Source organism: Triticum dicoccoides, chromosome 7B (assembly GCF_002162155.2).
Source record: "Triticum dicoccoides isolate Atlit2015 ecotype Zavitan chromosome 7B, WEW_v2.0, whole genome shotgun sequence".
Classification (NCBI taxonomy): domain Eukaryota; kingdom Viridiplantae; phylum Streptophyta; class Magnoliopsida; order Poales; family Poaceae; genus Triticum; species Triticum dicoccoides.
Window position 1 is genome coordinate 328,171,659 of NC_041393.1, and position 20,009 is coordinate 328,191,667.

The following is a 20,009-nucleotide window of genomic DNA, read 5'->3' on the forward strand; positions in this document are numbered from 1 at the left end:
AGCAGGCTATGCATCAGAATAGGTGCAAACAATAACAGTAGCAAAATCTAATGCAAGCATGAGAGAATGGAATGGGCGATATCGGGATGATCAAAGGGGGGGGCTTGCCTGGTTGATCTGGCAAGGAGGGGTCGTTGTCGACGACGTAGTCGATCACCGGGGCATCAGCGGCCTCGGGGTCTACCGGAGAGAAGAGGGGGAAGAAACAGTAAATACATAGCAAACAGAGGTAACACTAAGCATGACATGACGATACGTAGCGCTAAGCGTGCTCTAACGCGGTCCTAGACGTTATAGGTGAAGGGGGAAATCAGCCGGGAAGGTGTTCCCGGTTCCGGACCTGTGTCAGACAGATGACCGGAGGGGGAAAGTTCCATGTTCAGCATGCTAGGGGCATGTGACAGATGAACGGACCGCATATTCGGATTCGTTGGATTTTTCTGAGCAACTTTCATATAGAAAACATTTTCATCCGAGTTACGGTTTATTTTCTATGAATTTTTAAAGATTAAACCATTTTCTGGAATTAAATAAATTATCAGAAAGGTTTATTGCGTCAGCATGACGTCACAGCGACATCAGTAGTCAGCAGGGCGGCTGACCAAGTCAAACCTGGCCTGTGGGTCCAGCGGGACCCACATGTCAGCCCCTGCTAGCGTAACAGTGTAATAAACTAACTAATCTAGGTTAATTAGCTACTGGACCCCACCTGTCATAGCCTAATTGGCTAAAATAATTAGTTTTAATTATTAAAACATTTTAATTAGAGGATTAAGCGGTGGGGCCCGCACGTCAGTGTCACAGGGACGCCTAGTCAGCAAGTTGACTGGGTCAACGGTTAGCGGGACCCAGTGGCAGTGGCTCAGCGGTGTGGTCCAGGGTTGCCGCGTCAGCGCCCCGTCGGACGGCGACCGGAGTCGCGCCGGCGACCATTCCCGTGGCGGAAGTCCGCCGGAGATGGCCGGAAAACGGCTACAAGGCTCGGTTCGCCGCGTTTTCGGTCACGTTCGAGAGCTGGCGTCGGCGCGCATCGCCAGGTGCCACCGGTTGGTCTCGGGGAGGCTCGATACGACGACGGCGAGAACCTTAGCGGCCGCCGGAGTTCGGCCATAGGCGGGATGAGCGACAGAGGCCACGGGGATGGGACCTAGCGGCACGAGCGGCCGCGGTGAGGGGACCTGAGCACGTTCCCATGCTCGGGTGAGCCTGACAGCGACTACAACGTCGACGACGAGCTATGCGGCGGAGCTAGGTTCGGGCCGCGATGGCAGAGGCTGCCTTGGCGCGAGGAAGAGCACGGGGAGAGAGGGATAGGGAGGAGGAGCTCACTGGGCGCCTGTAGGTGTGCTCAGTGGGCTCGGGGCAGGCGCGGGGTGGCCGAATTCGACGCCGGCGTTCGTCGGAGCAGAGGAGGAAGAAGAGGTCATCGCGCTTGCTGTGGGGGCTCCTGGCTTGGTCCGGTGGTCGAGGAAGACGTCGCGGGGCACGACGGCGCTCGGGGATTCGTCGGAGAGGGCCGGGGACAGCGGTGGCCGCGGAATCAACCAACGCACGGCGACGGTGGCGCTCGGGAGGAGTGAGCGCGTGAGGAAGAGGGGAAAGGTGGATCTGGGGGGAGAGGCGCAAGTGGGAGTGGGGAGATGACGAGGCCAGGAGGCTCGGCCTTATCCCCTCGGCGCGAGCAGCGGGGTGGCGAGGTGGTCGGGCGGCGACCGCGCGGGCGCGTGCCTCGGTCGGGTGAACAGGGGAAGGGGACGACCGCGGGGAGGAGTGGGCTGGGCTGTGCGCTGTAGCAATGGGCTACAAGTGCACAGTAGTAGCTAGGCCCTTTTCTATTTCCTTTTTTTTATTTATAGAGAGAGAAAGGGAATTATTTGGCCAACTATTTCACTTAGCAAACATTTGGGAGGTGTCCCATTAAATCCCTGGTGATCATAGGCATTGCCACAATTATTTTGGAGACCAGAAGAATTCATTTGTTTTTTTTTTAAAGGATAGCATTTAAAAATGCTGAATTGGTGCTGTTATAATTGCTAATGTTCATCTTTGCACCAAAGTGATGTTGTGTTCCTTAACAAATAATTGTTATGGAATTTTTGACAGATGATGAACATTTTTCCGGCAACTTTTGATCAACTTCAAACTTCACTTGAATTTGAATTGACTGGAATTTCAAATGGGATATTGGACAAAGATGATTAAGCACTGTTTGGATAAATGGTTAGCTTAATCACAGAGGGTTACTGTAGCATGACACTGGGGGTGTTACAAATCTCCTCCACTACAAGAAATCTCGTCCCGAGATTTAAGTGGGGAAGTAAAGAGTAACTTCGGGAGAACTGACCCTTATAGGGTTAATTATCTGGTGAATAAATCAGGGAATGAGGCGGAAGTATCTCTCGAGTTGAACTTAAAGAAAACGTCGAGAGCAAAGTATGAGGGTACCATGACAAGTTTTAACGGGCAGGCAATCATTCGATGCCTAATGAAATGGTGAAAAGGGGTCCCAAGCAACGGAATAATTATTGTTTCCGATGCCAGAATTGGTGATCTCATCGGAAGGTGGCTCGTGAATTACTTACGAGTCCACGCGAGAGGAATAACTTTGGGAACAGGGGGTGTACAGGAGAGCCGGGTTTCGATCCTGTGGAACTGTGGGTTATGGGCCCACCATGTGGGTTAAAAGTAGAAAGGGGGTTGACATCTTGTACGATCACGATAGTAAGGCATGTCAAAGGGTAGCCTATCAGTTATGTCGGCAACAACCTCGATACCAAGGGCGAGGGACGAAGAGAACCATTTTCCTGCCCGTTGAACGAGGCGGGCCAATAGGCAAGGTTCTCATCCATCGGTGGCATACCGGAATGTCATCAACAATAGTAACAGGGTCTTACTGACAAGGTTGTACAACGGGGTGTTTTATAAGCAGAAAATTATTCCTGCTTATATCATATAGCTCACAAGAAGGTTAAACAAAACAATGGAAAGGAAATAAGTGGTTATTAGGATAATCAGACCAATGGAAAGGCAAGGTGTTTATACCCAAGAATTGGGAGTATATCCTTCCCAAGGGGAAGCGGAGCAGGAAATACATGATATGACAGCAAGTTCAAAAGCATTTAGATAAAGGGGGCAAGGGAAGAATCATGATATTACCCATACAACGGTGTTTGGATAATAGATCAAGAAACATTCAGCAATGTGTTTCCAACGTTCTTGTTGATATTCGGAATACCTCAGTCATGCTTCGAGGTAGCATTAACATGGTGCTACAAGTAGGGGTTGTAGTTGAAAAAACACAAGAAATACCCAAGGAAGAGTTGCGGGATTAGCAAGGAGTCCAAGGTATAACCAAGACATGATCAAACATGCGTTGGAAAGAAGTCAAGGGGGTTGTCGATGATAACTCAAATCATCGAAGGTCAAGGATGGTATTCCTCACCATGAATTCAATTGTCATTTCAATGCAAGTCAAAATGTTGATGCTGATCACGACGCATTTGTCGAGAGGCTCTATGAAGATGCCATCGAGGAGCGATGCCATCAAGCAACAGGAAGGATGAAGCGAAAGGTTATTGAAACCACGAGTAAGACACAAACTCGATAGCAAGCTTGTTGTTCATGGCAAAATGGTATAATGAGGAAGATCGACATAAGCTTAGCTCGTCGTCGAAGATTGTGCTCCGGAAGGACCTGGTAGCACAGTTGAAATTTAGCACGGTAATAATACAGCTGATCAGGCTAGGAATGACTCGAAGGATTATTAAACTCGTAAGCAACAAAATTTACTTAAGAGTTATAGAATTCGGAGTGTGGAATCGATTCACTTATCGGCGTTCTCGAGTGACTAACAACTCAAAACCCGGGGAAATATGAAATCGATGAGAAGCAATACCAAATGAAGACTCGTAGGAAGCAACACGGTTCTTTGTTATTCTCGAGGTACCGAAGGGTAATACTCGAAGGAAAATCAAAATAGAGGTTGCGGAGATGCATTGGTCTGTAGAAGACAAGTGCTTTAACTTGTCCGAGAAATGGAATCAAAGGGGAACAATCGTGGTCAGAACCACGGTTGCAAAGGACCAAACATAGTTACCAGATGAACTTATAACAAGGGGATTATTATTTTTACGAGCAGCTTCCATGATAAGTTCTACATCGGGTCCATGGGCATGAACACAAAGTTCAAGGTCGACTCCCACTTCTTCAATGCATAACCTTTCATTCACTCCTCGTTTTTCGGAGAAAATGTTGTGCCGAGGATTTATCTGGCGAAGTACCAGAAGAGTAAGACTCGTGAGAACTCTCGGGTTCACACGGATTATGGAAGGCATAAGTTTAACCCATCGGGGCATTTTTACGAATCTATAGAACCATCAACCAAGCAAAGATACGAGTTCAAAAGAAGAGTATCGGAGTCAAAGAAGATGATACAATTTACCGAAGGTGTTATGTATCAGGGAAAAACTCACAAGACTTTGGATGTGAAGGACACAGTCGGATAACAACCCAGCAATGGATCTGGCGATTCACGACAGAGTTGATGTGATTATCGGTAATCAATCAGATGAAGAAGGGGATGCAAAGGCATTGGCTTATAGAAACGTCTGAATGATTCGATGCTTGGGTACAAAGGAATTATGATTTCAAGACGAAGGATCGGAAGCAGAGGCTCTGATCAAAAGATGATAAGTTGAATAGACTTAGAGGTGCACCTGATCAAAACTTGATTGGGCAAGAACCAGCTCATAACCGGAGCGATGTCGGAGACGGAAAGAAAATTTCCAAGGATTAATTGGTGATTGCCAGTATTCGCTCACACGTTGAATCCATAGGAACAGAAGTACAACCACAAAGAATTTTAAAGAATATTGCTCGACATACGGAACTAATCGTAGTGCAAGCAGGCAAGGAGAATCAAGAGCAGTAGGCTGCAGAGGATTTTCGGAAGATCACATAGTATTTCGAAGAATTTTGTGAATCACACGAACAACTGAGGATGAACGGATCCTCGGTGAGTGCGAGGAATTATCCGAAGGGGGGGTGTATTCATGGGGCAAGGAATTGCAAGGCAGTAAGCTCAACGGATTCTTGAAGCAATAGAGAATTTCGGGGCATCTTGTAATAACAAGAGCATCGAGGAATGATTGTATGGACGGCAAGTGTATGTAGCTATCCATGGGGATTTATCGGTGGTAGAGAAATGCAATGGCAAAGGGCACAAGGGTCTCGGGAAAACATCGAGGAGTATCTGCAGAATCTTCTGGCGAAGCAAGCGATCATCTGCAGTGAAGGGGCTCTCCGGGAGGAAGTGGTTACGAGATCCTAGAGTCAGAGTTAGTAAAATCTTTAACCCGAATAGAAGAGAGTTCAGAGTCCCAGAGTATAGACGAGGAATAAAAGATCCTGATACCACCCAATGGCGACGTGGGCCCGTAAGCCACACAGCCAATGTTAGTAAAAGTTTTTCAGTGACTAGACTCAACTTCGGCCAAGGAGTTGAAAAGGGGGCTACCTACAGGCAGTCGGCTCTGATACCAACTTGTGACGCCCTCGATTCAATCGTACACTAATCATACACGCAAATGTGTACGACCAAGATCAAGGACTCACGGGAAGATATCACAACACAACTCTAGACACAATTTAAAATAATACAAGCTTTATATTACAAGCCAGGGGCCTCGAGGGCTCGAATACATCAGCTTGAATACAAACGAGTCAGCGGAAGCAATAATATCTGAGAACAGACATGAGTTAAACAAGTTTGCCTTAAGAAGGCTAGCACAAAAGCAACATCGATCGAAAAGGCAAGGCCTCCTGCCTGGGAGCCTCCTAACTACTCTTGGTCGTCGGCGTCCGTCACGTGGTAGTAGGCACCCTCGGGGTAGCAGCAGTCGTCAAAGGCGGCATCTGGCTCCTGGACTCCACCATCTGGTTGCAACAACCAGAAAGAAGAAAGAAGGGGGAAAAGGGGGAGCAAAGCAACCGTGAGTACTCATCCAAAGTACTCGCAAGCAAGGATCTACACTACATATGCAACATTATCAAAGGAAGGCTGTATATATGGACTGGGCTGCAGAAATGCCAGAATAGAGAGAAGGCCTAGTCCTGTCGAAGACTAGCATCTTCTGGAAACCACCATCTTGCAGCAAACAGGAGGGAGTAGAGTAACATAAGGTAAAGTAGCAGTGGTGTTATCAACCTCGGCCGGAGATCCTTTCTCGACTCCCTGCGAGAAAGAAATCCCAGAGCCATACTATCCAGTTATCATCACAATCAAATCCTCATCTCCATCCAGTTCTCATCACAAGTATCCAGTTCTAGTTGTATCGATCAGGATACAACTCCAAGTGTCCGTTACCGTAGGACAGGCTATGCATAGATTAGTTCTTCCCTGCAGGGGTGCACCAACTTACCCACCACGCTCGCTTAACTCCGGCCGGACACACTTTCCAGGGTCATGCCCGGCCTCGGCCAAACAATACGCCGCAACCCGACCTAGGCTTAATAGAGAGGCCAGCACGCCGGACTAAACCTATGCCCCCAGGGGTCATGGGCCATCTCCCCGGGAACTCCTGCACGTTGCGTGGGCGGCCGGTGAGCAGACCTAGCTACCTCCCTAAAAAGGCAGGAGCTTACCAGTCCAACCTGGCGCGCGCCGCTCCGTCGCTGACGTCTATTAAGCTTCGGCTGATGTACACGACGCAGAACGCCCATACTATGCCCACGTGATGGTTAGTGCTATCAGGCCAGAGGCCCCTCGGATCAAATATCCAAATCGTAGTGGATTAGGAACGCGCGGTAACAAGCAGAGACTCACGAAAGATGTGACCCCGTTGCCCCGTCTCGAGGACTTGCGGCAAGGGCTAAGAATGCCCGGTCACGTCTCGTAATTATCTCACGGGCACCTTCCAGGTCAACCCGTCTCCACATCACTTTCCAAGTAACAGTTGTAAAGTCCAAGTATCCGTGTGTCCAAACATCAAGAGGAAAACCCAAGGAATCACCCTCGGTGGGTTCCACTCAATGTAATCATCAAGGTGAACGTAGAGGAATCACCCTCGAGGTTCACACTTGAGGGGTTGCACGACAGAGTCGTATCGGAAGTGGTTAAAGAGGAAATCACCCTCGATGACCACGACCGAATAGCTACACTACAGGGTTAACATCAGAAGTGTTGTAGAGGTCTCACCCTCGGCACTCGATAGTAACCCAGTAGTGTCGAGCAACTAAGGGGAAAGTGATGTGCGGTGTCGGGACCTGGTCTTCGATCCCGTTGATCGGGTCTTCTGATTATCCAGCGGGGCAGTCGGGACAAGGCGGGGGTCACTGATGGATCACTAACCAACCTATACTAAGCAGTTTAGGATAAGCAGGTAAGGTACAATAGCAGATACAAAAGCAGGCTATGCATCAGAATAGGTGCAAACAATAACAGTAGCAAAATCTAATGCAAGCATGAGAGAATGGAATGGGCGATATCGGGATGATCAAAGGGGGGGGCTTGCCTGGTTGATCTGGCAAGGAGGGGTCGTTGTCGACGACGTAGTCGATCACCGGGGCATCAGCGGCCTCGGGGTCTACCGGAGAGAAGAGGGGGAAGAAACAGTAAATACATAGCAAACAGAGGTAACACTAAGCATGACATGACGATACGTAGCGCTAAGCGTGCTCTAACGCGGTCCTAGACGTTATAGGTGAAGGGGGAAATCAGCCGGGAAGGTGTTCCCGGTTCCGGACCTGTGTCAGACAGATGACCGGAGGGGGAAAGTTCCATGTTCAGCATGCTAGGGGCATGTGATAGATGAACGGACCGCATATTCGGATTCGTTGGATTTTTCTGAGCAACTTTCATATAGAAAACATTTTCATCCGAGTTACGGTTTATTTTCTATGAATTTTTAAAGATTAAACCATTTTCTGGAATTAAATAAATTATCAGAAAGGTTTATTGCGTCAGCATGACGTCACAGCGACATCAGTAGTCAGCAGGGCGGCTGACCAAGTCAAACCTGGCCTGTGGGTCCAGCGGGACCCACATGTCAGCCCCTGCTAGCCTAACAGTGTAATAAACTAACTAATCTAGGTTAATTAGCTACTGGACCCCACCTGTCATAGCCTAATTGGCTAAAATAATTAGTTTTAATTATTAAAACATTTTAATTAGAGGATTAAGCGGTGGGGCCCGCACGTCAGTGTCACAGGGACGCCTAGTCAGCAAGTTGACTGGGTCAACGGTTAGCGGGACCCAGTGGCAGTGGCTCAGCGGCGTGGTCCAGGGTTGCCGCGTCAGCGCCCCGTCGGACGGCGACCGGAGTCGCGCCGGCGACCATTCCCGTGGCGGAAGTCCGCCAGAGATGGCCGGAAAACGGCTACAAGGCTCGGTTCGCCGCGTTTTCGGTCACGTTCGAGAGCTGGCGTCGGCGCGCATCGCCAGGTGCCACCGGTTGGTCTCGGGGAGGCTCGATACGACGACGGCGAGAACCTTAGCGGCCGCCGGAGTTCGGCCATAGGCGGGATGAGCGACAGAGGCCACGGGGATGGGACCTAGCGGCACGAGCGGCCGCGGTGAGGGGACCTGAGCACGTTCCCATGCTCGGGTGAGCCTGACAGCGACTACAACGTCGACGACGAGCTATGCGGCGGAGTTAGGTTCGGGCGGCGATGGCAGAGGCTGCCTTGGCGCGAGGAAGAGCACGGGGAGAGAGGGATAGGGAGGAGGAGCTCACTGGGCGCCTGTAGGTGTGCTCAGTGGGCTCGGGGCAGGCGCGGGGTGGCCGAATTCGACGCCGGCGTTCGTCGGAGCAGAGGAGGAAGAAGAGGTCATCGCGCTTGCTGTGGGGGCTCCTGGCTTGGTCCGGTGGTCGAGGAAGACGTCGCGGGGCACGACGGTGCTCGGGGATTCGTCGGAGAGGGCCGGGGACAGCGGTGGCCGCGGAATCAACCAACGCACGGCGACGGTGGCGCTCGGGAGGAGTGAGCGCGTGAGGAAGAGGGGAAAGGTGGATCTGGGGGGGAGAGGCGCAAGTGGGAGTGGGGAGCTGACGAGGCCAGGAGGCTCGGCCTTATCCCCTCGGCGCGAGCAGCGGGGTGGCGAGGTGGTCGGGCGGCGACCGCGCGGGCGCGTGCCTCGGTCGGGTGAACAGGGGAAGGGGACGACCGCGGGGAGGAGTGGGCTGGGCTGTGCGCTGTAGCAATGGGCTACAAGTGCACAGTAGTAGCTAGGCCCTTTTCTATTTCCTTTTTTTTATTTATAGAGAGAGAAAGAGAATTATTTGGCCAACTATTTCACTTAGCAAACATTTGGGAGGTGTCCCATTAAATCCCTGGTGATCATAGGCATTGCCACAATTATTTTGGAGACCAGAAGAATTCATTTCTTTTGTTTTTTTTTAAAGGATAGCATTTAAAAATGCTGAATTGGTGCTGTTATAATTGCTAATGTTCATCTTTGCACCAAAGTGATGTTGTGTTCCTTAACAAATAATTGTTATGGAATTTTTGACAGATGATGAACATTTTTCCGGCAACTTTTGATCAACTTCAAACTTCACTTGAATTTGAATTGACTGGAATTTCAAATGGGATATTGGACAAAGATGATTAAGCACTGTTTGGATAAATGGTTAGCTTAATCACAGAGGGTTACTGTAGCATGACACTGGGGGTGTTACAATTTCTCTTCTTACGAGCTGTTGCAAAATTGTTAAAAAAAACTTGGTATTCCTATTGCCAAACTTCAGCCAGTTCGCACGACTCCATTGTACCAATAAATTTCTTCCTTTTTCAAGTTCTCCACTATTTCAATGAGTAAGTGTCGTTGTCGGTCCGCCGCCTTGTCAGTAAGGGGGGCCAACCACAGCTGTTCCAACTCAGCCTTGAGCTCTTTTAGGCGGCGATGAGGTGCCTTCAGGATCTCCCTATCCCAGTCATGCATGGTTGGTGCTGTTGTACGCGCTGACAAAGATGTCGTAGGATCTGTGTGCTCCCATGCATCTGTTACTAGCTGCATAATATTCTCCTCCTAAAGCCACCACGCCTCAAATTTCTTCACATATGCGCGTTGCTGGTCACCCTGCACATCGCCCTCTTTGTCCACAAAGATCGGTCAATGATCAGATTTTTGTGCGTTGCGTTGATCACCTTAGCATGCGGAAAGAGACCATGAAATTGCCCATTACACACGGCCCTATGAGACATTCCCGTAGCCTCCTCCTTCGCCAAGTGAATTGATCTCCTGAGAACCCCATATCTTCTGACTCACATTCTACTAGAGCATCTCTGAATTTCTCCATCATACTCATCGGCCATGGCGCCCCTCCCTCCTTTTCATGAGAATATAGCATCTCGTTAAAGTCACCTGCCACTAGCCACAGTATACAGATCTACTTAGAGAGTATGAATATAGCCCCAAGAGAGGTGCTTATTTTCCCACTTTGGCTCCTCATAGAAGCCCGTAAATCTCTACGTCTTCTCCCGCGAGCTACCCGCTAGCACATCAATGAAGTTTTTGCTCTTGTCCCCAACCTGGATAGTAATCAGGTTACGCCAAAACAGGAGCAAGCCACCACTTGCACTTGCACTCGTGAACGTCCACCTTGTCCATCTTAAGTTTTTTCCTCAACTTTTCTGCCTTAACTGTGTTATATGTTTCAGACAGGAAAATAAAATCATTCTTGGCCCCCATTGCTTCTCCTTGGTGTTGGCCACACCATGGCAGTTCCAACACAAGAGTTTCATTGCTGACTGTATCATGTGATCGACGTTGAAGAAACTCCTCGTCAGCGAATCACCCGTAGGACTGCGGATCCCAGCTTAGCATCAATGATTAACGATGAAAACTCCCAACCAGCGTAGCCGCCGGAGATCAATAGATCCCAGCTTTGCAGCAGTGATCAACGACAAAACTCTCGGTCAGCAGAGCCGCCGGGGAAACAGAAAACAGATGCGAGGGTATGCAATCGCCGCCGCTAGGAGCTGTGTCTCCCGGTCAGACTCATGTGTGGACACTTGTGATGTACTCTCTCCCTAAAGAAATATAAGAGCGTTTAGATCACTAAAATAGTGATCTAAACACTCTTATATTTCTTTACAAAGGGAGTAGATTGGAGATGCCCTAACTACTCACAATATTTTTCACTGCAGTAGTATATTCAATAAAAAGGCTCAATGTACATCAACAATTACATTACATTCTGGCATGAAGTAATTGAGATTTATCAGCATCCATATACAATTCACAACAGGTACTTTATCAGCATCCACATACAATTCACAACAGGTACTTTATCAGCATCCACATACAATTCACAACAGGTACTTTATCAGCATCCACATACAATTCACAACTGGTACTTCACAGGCATCCTCGTGATCCAGATGCTAAAGCCAAAAAAAGGACAAGAGAATAAAACTCACGGAGCTAGCTATGATAGTTTAACCATGGATAACACATCACCACTTCATCTTAACAGCCAGCTTTCAGAACTCAGAACTGATGCCACACATAGCTAAATTTAGAGGGCGGCATTCACTGGCCACAGCATCGACCTTCACCATGTCAACAGAAAACTAGGGAGAAGAGCACTGTTACTCAATCTTCACAGACAACTAGGGAGAAGAGCACTGTTACTCAATCTTCACAGACGAGTAAATCAGCCTAGTGAACATTAAACAGGCGTAGAATCCAATTGTACCCGTCAAGGCAAAGAACGCATACGAGGCGATGAGCATGTAGCCGAAGTAAAGGATGGCTGACACAAACTTTGTGATCTCCAGCTTTGTGTAGAAGTAGAAAGTCGCATATAGGAAGAGGTACAGGGCAGAAGATCCTGATGTCAAGTATGATCTCCACCACCACAGGTAATCCTCACTGCATAGCTGGAAGTAGCAGAGCACAATCGAGATCTCGGCACATGTGACGATTAGAATAAGGAAGACAAGGAAGAGGAACCCAAAGATGTAGTAGAATTGGTGCAGCCAGATGGAGGTCAGGATAAAGAAGAGCTCAATGAACACAGCTCCAAATGGAAGGATCCCTCCAATTAGAATCGAAAAGATTGAGTTCATGTACCAGGCTTGCTCAGGTACCTGCCTGGGTATCTTGTTTGTTTTCACTGGGTCTTCAATGGCTGGTTTCTTGAAACCAAGGTAACTCCCAACAAACACTAAAGGCACCGAGATACCAAACCAAAGGAGGACAAGGGCAAACATTGTGGTGAATGGAACTGCACCAGAGGACTTCTGCCCCCAGATAAGAATATTCAAGAAGAAGAAAACAGTGAACACACTGCCAGGGAAGGTGAATGCTGTCCTCAAGGCAATGTTCTTCCACTCTGAGCCCTTGAACAACTTGTAAAGACGTGAAGAAGAGTAGCCAGCAAGCAAACCCATGAAAACCCAAAGCAAGAGCATAGCTGTCATCAGTCCACCTCTGTTGGATGGAGAAAGGAAGCCAAGGACTGCAAAGACCATCGTGACAAGCATCATGCCAAAAAACTGGACACCTGTACCAACATAAACACAGAGCCAATCAGAGTTGGCAGGCGGCCTGAAAACATCACCATGAACAAGCTTCCATCCAGTTTCTTCTTGGGCTTCCTCCTGAGTCTCAAGCTGGTTATACTTGGAGATGTCCCGATAAAGGGTCCGAAGCATGATCATTGCAACCATTCCGGAAAGGAAGAGAACGATCATGAGAGAATTTACAATGGAGAACCAATGGATTTGATCGTCTGTCATCAGCAGATAACTATCCCAGCGAGATGCCCACTTGATATCACTCTCCTGCAAGTTGATAAGAGTAGTTGAAAGAATTAGTAAATAATATCAAGCTCCGCCTAGGACACACTAAACAATACTATAGCAAATACAATCACTTCAATAGTGTCGAACCTAAAAGGTTTACACATTAATTATCACCTTGAAATCCACATCGTATGTGAAGACAATGTCTTTGCCAGCTTCAACCTCCTGAGGAGAATCAGATGATGTAATTATACGTTTCGCATTCGGATCGCAAGTGGTCAGATGAGTCTTCTTGTCATTCCACTGTCCATATTCGTGCTTGACACTGCAGCATATGCCATTGTTTTTCAGATTCAAATCACCACAACCTGAATTTTCAAATAATTACAAGCTCAAATGTACCTGTAGGGTTTTACATCAAAGGCCACTATCCTAGAAACATCCCTTTGTGCATCCCTGTGATATTTCACCGTGAAGGACAAATGATTGTGGATGAAGTACTTTTCATCCTTACTCTGTCAAACAACCAAGAAAAGTAAAGTGCACAGAAGAACTTTGCCCCCAGATGACATTTGATCAATACATAATAGTTTAACTTACCCCTGAGTATTGTCCTTTGGCTCCAACATGGAACCCATGTTGATAGAAATAAGCACCTTCTTGATCCACTCTTTGAATAGGAACAACTAGAGGTAGGTTGTCAAGAATCCTGTTGGATGTAGAGAATTTATGTGAGACCTACCGATAGACATCAATAAAATCTTAGATAATCCAGAAATTAAATGACTAACATACATGTTCACGCGGTACTCATCTTCAATCTTTTCCTTGAGAACCTTTCCTTCTTTTTCCCCAACTGAAATCTTGCAGACTATTTGACACATCTGAGGTACCCTCATTTCAAACTGGAAAACATAGACATGAAAAGTTAAAGGCCAACTGTGCAAAGTACCGGGCAAAGAAAACAATGGATAGAAAAAGAACAAACCACATATGGAGAGTTCTCAATGCGATCCCCACGGAGAACTTCACCCAGATTTTCAGCACTGTCAACGATCGTATCTGGCTTGCAGAATGGGAGAGAGTAGAAGGAGTAGGGAAGTTGTGTCTTAATTGAAGTCAGTTTATTGACTTTCACAGGGAGATGGTCTTTCTGCATTGAACCATAATAATTCAGTTAGCAGTTGCATACGAACAAGTGAATCCCAGTTAACTGAACTCTAAGGGGGAAAAAAGGTGAGCATGGAGCATGGCCCAAAACTTGCATAAACCATTTACCAGCTTACTGCATAATGTATGCTAGTAAGTTGGATATGAATTATTAGATGGAGATTCAAATCTTTGAGTTATCAACCAACAAATGTAATTCCTATGAAAATCGTTTGAATCAAAGAAGCACTGACACTGTTGAAAAGGGCCACACATCCTAGCGAACTCCAGTTTTAAAGGCCAATGTTTTTTCCCACCTGAGATTTTACAGCTTATAAACGAGCAAATCTGCATTCCAAAACTTAGTCGGTCCTCGAAAATCACTTAGGCAACTTATATCACGATTTAATGACAAGCATTGACGACCATAAATCATCTTTTAAATCCGCATTGCCGCCAGCGCACCAGCTGCCAATCAGCCGTCAATCTCCGTGCATTGACTACTAAATCTCGTCACCCCATTCCCATGGCATGTTCATTCGTCCTAACGCACAAGCAGGCGCGGGGGCAACCATAATTTCGAGCGACAAGCATAGTTCTAAGTTTGGCTTCTCGAAATGCATACACTCCGCGCACCACCTACATTGCGCGAGGCCACATCACAATCTAACCCCGTGACAGCACGGAGATCTCCGAGACACCCAGCCGCGCGAGCCCAGATCTGGGCATGCTGCGCCCAGATCCGACCAGAACACGATCCTGCACGGGAGGGGTCCACGCAAGCAGGGAGGAAATAGAGTTTGCCGCAAGATAGTACGGTGGGTACCTTTTCGAAGTCGTTGGGCGCGACGCCCGGGAGGTAGAATCCGGCGGCCGGGACCACAAGGAGGCAGAGCGCGGCGAGGACGACGGACAGAGCCGCCGCCGTCGCCGGCAGCGATATCGTCATGGGGAACGGAGGCGGTGGGCGAGGGTCGCTCACGGTTCGCTCGAGCGCTCGGGCCGGTGAGAGTGGCGAGAGGAGAATGGCTTTTCCGTTGCGACGAGGTGGTGTTTTAATGGAGAAAGAAAATGCGAAAGCGTCGTATCCCTACCTACCTTTTTTGTTTTTTCATACTTTTTTCTTTTTCGTAAATACCGCAAAGTTCACGCATCTTTTCATTAACTAGGTAATTGCCCGTGCGTTGCTACGGGAGATAAATAATTTTCAACGCACCATTGTGTTTAGAGATCATCAGATAATCTACCTAATCCTATAAACATGTTGTTTTGAGCCACATTAAGATACATGAGCATCAGTTTTTCATTGCAATGTCAAAATGTCAGAAAAGGTGAAAATAAATTTCTTGCTTTCCTATTTAATTCCAAAGTGAAAGTAACTCGAGCATGTCAAATACCAAAGTCCAGCAAATCCACGTGCAATGACAACTTTTTTATCTAATCTTGGTAAAAGATTCATATATAAATAATAAAACACGAAAGAGATATTTAGTACGTACCATGTAGCCCCTTTTGATGTTCTGACCAGAGATATAATGCTTTAGTGAGGTCAAAACTCCTGAGCTAATAGATAAACTAATTATCAGGATCCTAAAGAAACAATTACATAATTTGTGAACGCACCATACTAAACAAAATATAAATTTATTCATCTGTACGTACACACAGTTTGACATACAAATTTCTTGCACACATTACAGAGTTAGCAATTCATGCTCCTTGCTAATATCGTAAAGCAGATTAAATAAACAAGGGTGCTTCTGAGCAAATTTTTATCTTCATATAATCCACGAACTGCACAATGCAAGTCCTTAGCAGAAGGGGTGGAGAGCCATGGTCCTTTTCTCAGATCAAAGAACTGGAAAAAAAATGCGCAGTGGAAGCAGTGCTTTCCTTGGGTGGTGAATTGGTTCCATTCCCGGCGCACGCAGGTGTAGTCATTACCGATGTACACTATGAAGAGGAATACGACAACAAGAGCGCGTCGGCATCAAGCACCGACCCGTCAAGGCCGCGGGGCCTGACGAGCAGGTGCATAAGCACGTCTACAAAGAACGACACTGTCCGCGGCGCACACACACACGTCCTCCATCTCCCGACAATGGTTGTGCGTGGCCATGCAGCACCACGCCCTCCATGAGTACTCTTCCTCCCGCAACGAGCGCCGCCAGCCCGTCCACGAGATCTACCCACGCAATCCTGCATAACCGCCTTGCCGCTCGCCACCACGCGCCCTTGGACACCAAAGTGAGTGCATTATGAGATTATCTGCCAAATTACCATATGCATTTGGCGTAGACCAATCATATCTGCATTGCCACATTGTATATTACCCTGATTGCTCCATAGAATGGAGAAATGGGCAGTTCCCGCAGTGATTTATACTACCGCGATTACTTCCTGAAAACCGTGATTACATGCCTGTTTTACAGCCTTCTATATTATGGTGTGATTTCTATTACCATGATTGATCCGTATATTACAAGATAGGCATGTAAATCACACCGAGGTTGCTTCCTGAAAATACCAGGAAGTTGCCCTGTAAGTTTTCCTATTGATGTAAATAAATCAAAGTGAGTTATTGGCATACCAAACGGAATTTATCAGCTTACCAAACCGAATGTAAGTTACCCCACCCGACTGATATGCAGGAGTTTCCTTACCGATTGAAAATCGAGTTGACTAAAAATAGGAAGGGAAAAAACGTGTGTGGGTGGGATCGTGGGGTGACGAAGGGGTTGGACGACGAACGACGTAAGAGGGGAGACGAAACATTCCGTTTCTTTTAGGTAGTAGAGATATAGAAGGAATAAGAAATACTCTCTTCGTTCCTAAATATTTGTCTTTTTAGAGATTTCAAATAGACTACCACATACGGATGTATATAGACATGTTTTATAGTGTAGATTCGCTCATTTTGCTCTGTATGTAGTCATTCGTTGAAATCTCTAGAAAGACAAATATTTAGGAACAGAGGGACTAGTACGGATAAGGATACATTGCATGACACGAACGCAAAGAGGCATGAACATGGCACCTGAAACAAAGAAGGGTGTTCGGCCCAAACATAGAAAACTACATAGCTATACCCATCGAGCCCGAAACAAGAGAGGTGGGCCGAACCAACAAAACGACTAACATCACCAAATACTAGCACCAGGGACACCGAGAGCGAGCAAGATTGCCCCTTCAAGAAGGAAAAACGACACGCAACACCGCCGCCATCTGGATAACCGGACTTAGGGTACCCCCTGTGCGTGAAGAGGGGCGCAGATGAAGGTCGGGGCAGCAGCCGAGCAGAGATTTCTCCCTGGCTTGATTCTGAGCAATCCTATTGTGACGCCCCCGATTCAATCGTACACTAATCATGCACGCAAATGTGTACGATCAAGATCAGGGACTCACGGGAAGATATCACAACACAACTCTAAAACATAAATAAGTCATACAAGCATCATAATACAAGCCAGGGGCCTCGAGGGCTCGAATACAAGTGCTCGATCATAGACGAGTCAGCGGAAGCAACAATATCTGAGTACAGACATAAGTTAAACAAGTTTGCCTTAAGAAGGCTAGCACAAACTGGGATACAGATCGAAAGAGGCGCAGGCCTCCTGCCTGGGATCCTCCTAAACTACTCCCGGTCGTCGTCAGCGGGCAGCACGTAGTAGTAGGCACCTCCGGTGTAGTAGGGGTCGTCGTCGACGGTGGCGTCTGGCTCCTGGACTCCAGCATCTGGTTGCGACAACCAGGAAGAAAGGAAAGGGGAAAAGGGGGAGAAAGCAACCGTGAGTACTCATCCAAAGTACTCGCAAGCAAGGAACTACACTACATATGCATGGGTATATGTGTAAGGAGGCCATATCAGTGGACTGAACTGCAGAATGCCAGAATAAGAGGGGGATAGCTAATCCTGTCGAAGACTACGCTTCTGGCAGCCTCCGCCTTGCATCAAGTATAAGAGAGTAGATTGAAGTCCTCCAAGTAGCATCTCCAAATAGCATCTCATAGCATAATCCTACCCGGCGATCCCCTCCTCATATCCCTGAGGTAGAGCGACCACCGGTTGTATCTGGCACTTGGAAGGGTGTGTTTTATTAAGTATCCGGTTCTAGTTGTCATAAGGTCAAGGTACAACTCCAAGTCGTCCTGTTACCGAAGATCACGGCTATTCGAATAGATTAACTTCCCTGCAGGGGTGCACCACATAACCCAACACGCTCGATCCCATTTGGCCGGACACACTTACCTGGGTCATGCCCGGCCGCGGAAGATCAACACGTCGCAGCCCCACCTAGGCAAAACGAGAGGCCAGCACGCCGGTCTAAACCTAAGCGCACAGGGGTCTGGGCCCATCGCCCATAGCACACCTGCACGTTGCGTACGCGGCCGAAAGCGGAACTAGCCCCCTTAATACAAGAGCAGGCTTACGTTCCAATCCGGCGCGCGCCGCTCCGTCGCTGACGTCTGAAGTGCTTCGGCTGATACCACGACGTCGGGATACCCATAACTACTCCCACGTAGATGGTTAGTGCGTATAGGCTCGTAGCCGACTCAGATCAAATACCAAGATCTCATTAAGCGTGTTAAGTATCCGCGAACGCCGAACAGGGCCAGGCCCACCTGTCTCCTAGGTGGTCTCAACCTGCCCTGCCGCTCCGCCACAAAGTAACAGTCGAGGGCCGTCGGGAACCCAGGCCCACCTCTACCGGGATGGAGCCACCTGTCCTTTCAGCCCCCTCGTCAGAATCACTTGCGGGTACTCAATGAGCTGACCCGACTTTAGTCACCATCTGTATAGTATGTATGTATGTATAGTATATACCCGTGATCACCTCCCATGTGATCACGGCCCGATAGTATAGCAAGGCAGACTGACAAGAATGTAGGGCCAATGATGATAAACTAGCATCCTATACTAAGCATATAGGATTGCAGGTAAGGTATCAACAGATGTAGCGACAATGTCAGGCTATGCATCAGAATAGGATTAACGAAAGCAGTAACATGCTACACTACTCTAATGCAAGCAGTATAGAGTAGAATAGGCGATATCTGGTGATCAAGGGGGGGCTTGCCTGGTTGCTCTGGCAAGAGAGAGGAGTCGTCAACTCCGTAGTCGAACTGGTCAACAGCAGCGTCGGTCTCGTAGTCTACCGGAGAGAAGAGGGGGAAGAAATAATGAATACAGAGCAAACAAAGCATCACAAAATATAACAAGGCAATAGGCGATGTTCGGTGTGCCCTAAGGCGGTAGTAGGTGATACCGGTGAAGGGGGGGAAACATCCGGGAAAGTATTCCCGATGTTTCGTGTTTTCTGACAGATGAACCGGAGGAGGAAAGTTGCGTGTTCGGTATGCTAGGGGTGTGTGGCGGACGAACGGGCTGCGTAACCGGATTCGTCTCGTCGTTCTGAGCAACTTTCATGTACAAAGTTTTTTCATCCGAATTACGGATTAAAAGATATGATTTTTTAAAGATTTAAATCATTTTCTGATTTTAATTATTTATTTAAACCCAACATTATCCAGAACAGTGTACGCTGACGTCAGCATGATGTCAGCAGTCAACAGAGGCGTTGACTGGTCAACTGACATGTGGGTCCCGTTCGTCATACTCTATTAACTTAATTAGCCTAATCAAAGTTAATTAACCTTAGTTAATTAGGTTAATTAGTGGTTAGGGTTAATTAAACAGAATTAATTAGATTAATTAAATACTTAATTAATTAATTAATTAACTAATTAGTTAATTAGTTTTAATTCATTTTCATTTTATTTTTATTTTTGTTTTAATAAAAACCGTTCTTTTTAGGGGGGTGGGGCCTCCATGTCATTGGCCCAGGGCCAAACGGGTTCGGTGGGTTCGGGCGCTGGAGCGGACAACCGGCCAGGGCGACAGGGAGCCCGTAGCCTGCCCGGGGCGGGGCGTGGCCGTGGCCACGGCGGGGTTGCCGCAGCGGGGCACCAGGAGCACCGGGGAGGCGTGGCCATGGGCGCGGCGAGGGCGGTCGGCGCAGGCCACCGGGGCACAGTGGGGCGCCGGCCAACGGTCGCCGGTGCAAGGTCGAGGCAAGGCACGGCCAAGAGGGAACGGGGCCGCAACCGGG

At 47.9% G+C, this 20,009-nt stretch overlaps 1 protein-coding gene across 1 annotated transcript; it reads right to left on the reverse strand.

The window, feature by feature from the left end:
* Positions 1-11,175: 11,175 nt before the first annotated feature.
* LOC119337254 (transmembrane 9 superfamily member 9-like) lies at positions 11,176-14,928 on the reverse strand. Its single transcript, XM_037609371.1, has 7 exons — positions 14,726-14,928; positions 13,739-13,903; positions 13,546-13,655; positions 13,351-13,459; positions 13,153-13,265; positions 12,925-13,075; positions 11,176-12,789 (listed from the first exon to the last, which is right to left on the reverse strand). The coding sequence occupies exons 1-7, from the start codon at positions 14,846-14,848 to the stop codon at positions 11,632-11,634; spliced, it is 1,929 nt and encodes a 642-aa protein (XP_037465268.1). The 5' UTR covers positions 14,849-14,928; the 3' UTR covers positions 11,176-11,631.
* Between the last annotated feature and the right edge of the window lie 5,081 nt (positions 14,929-20,009).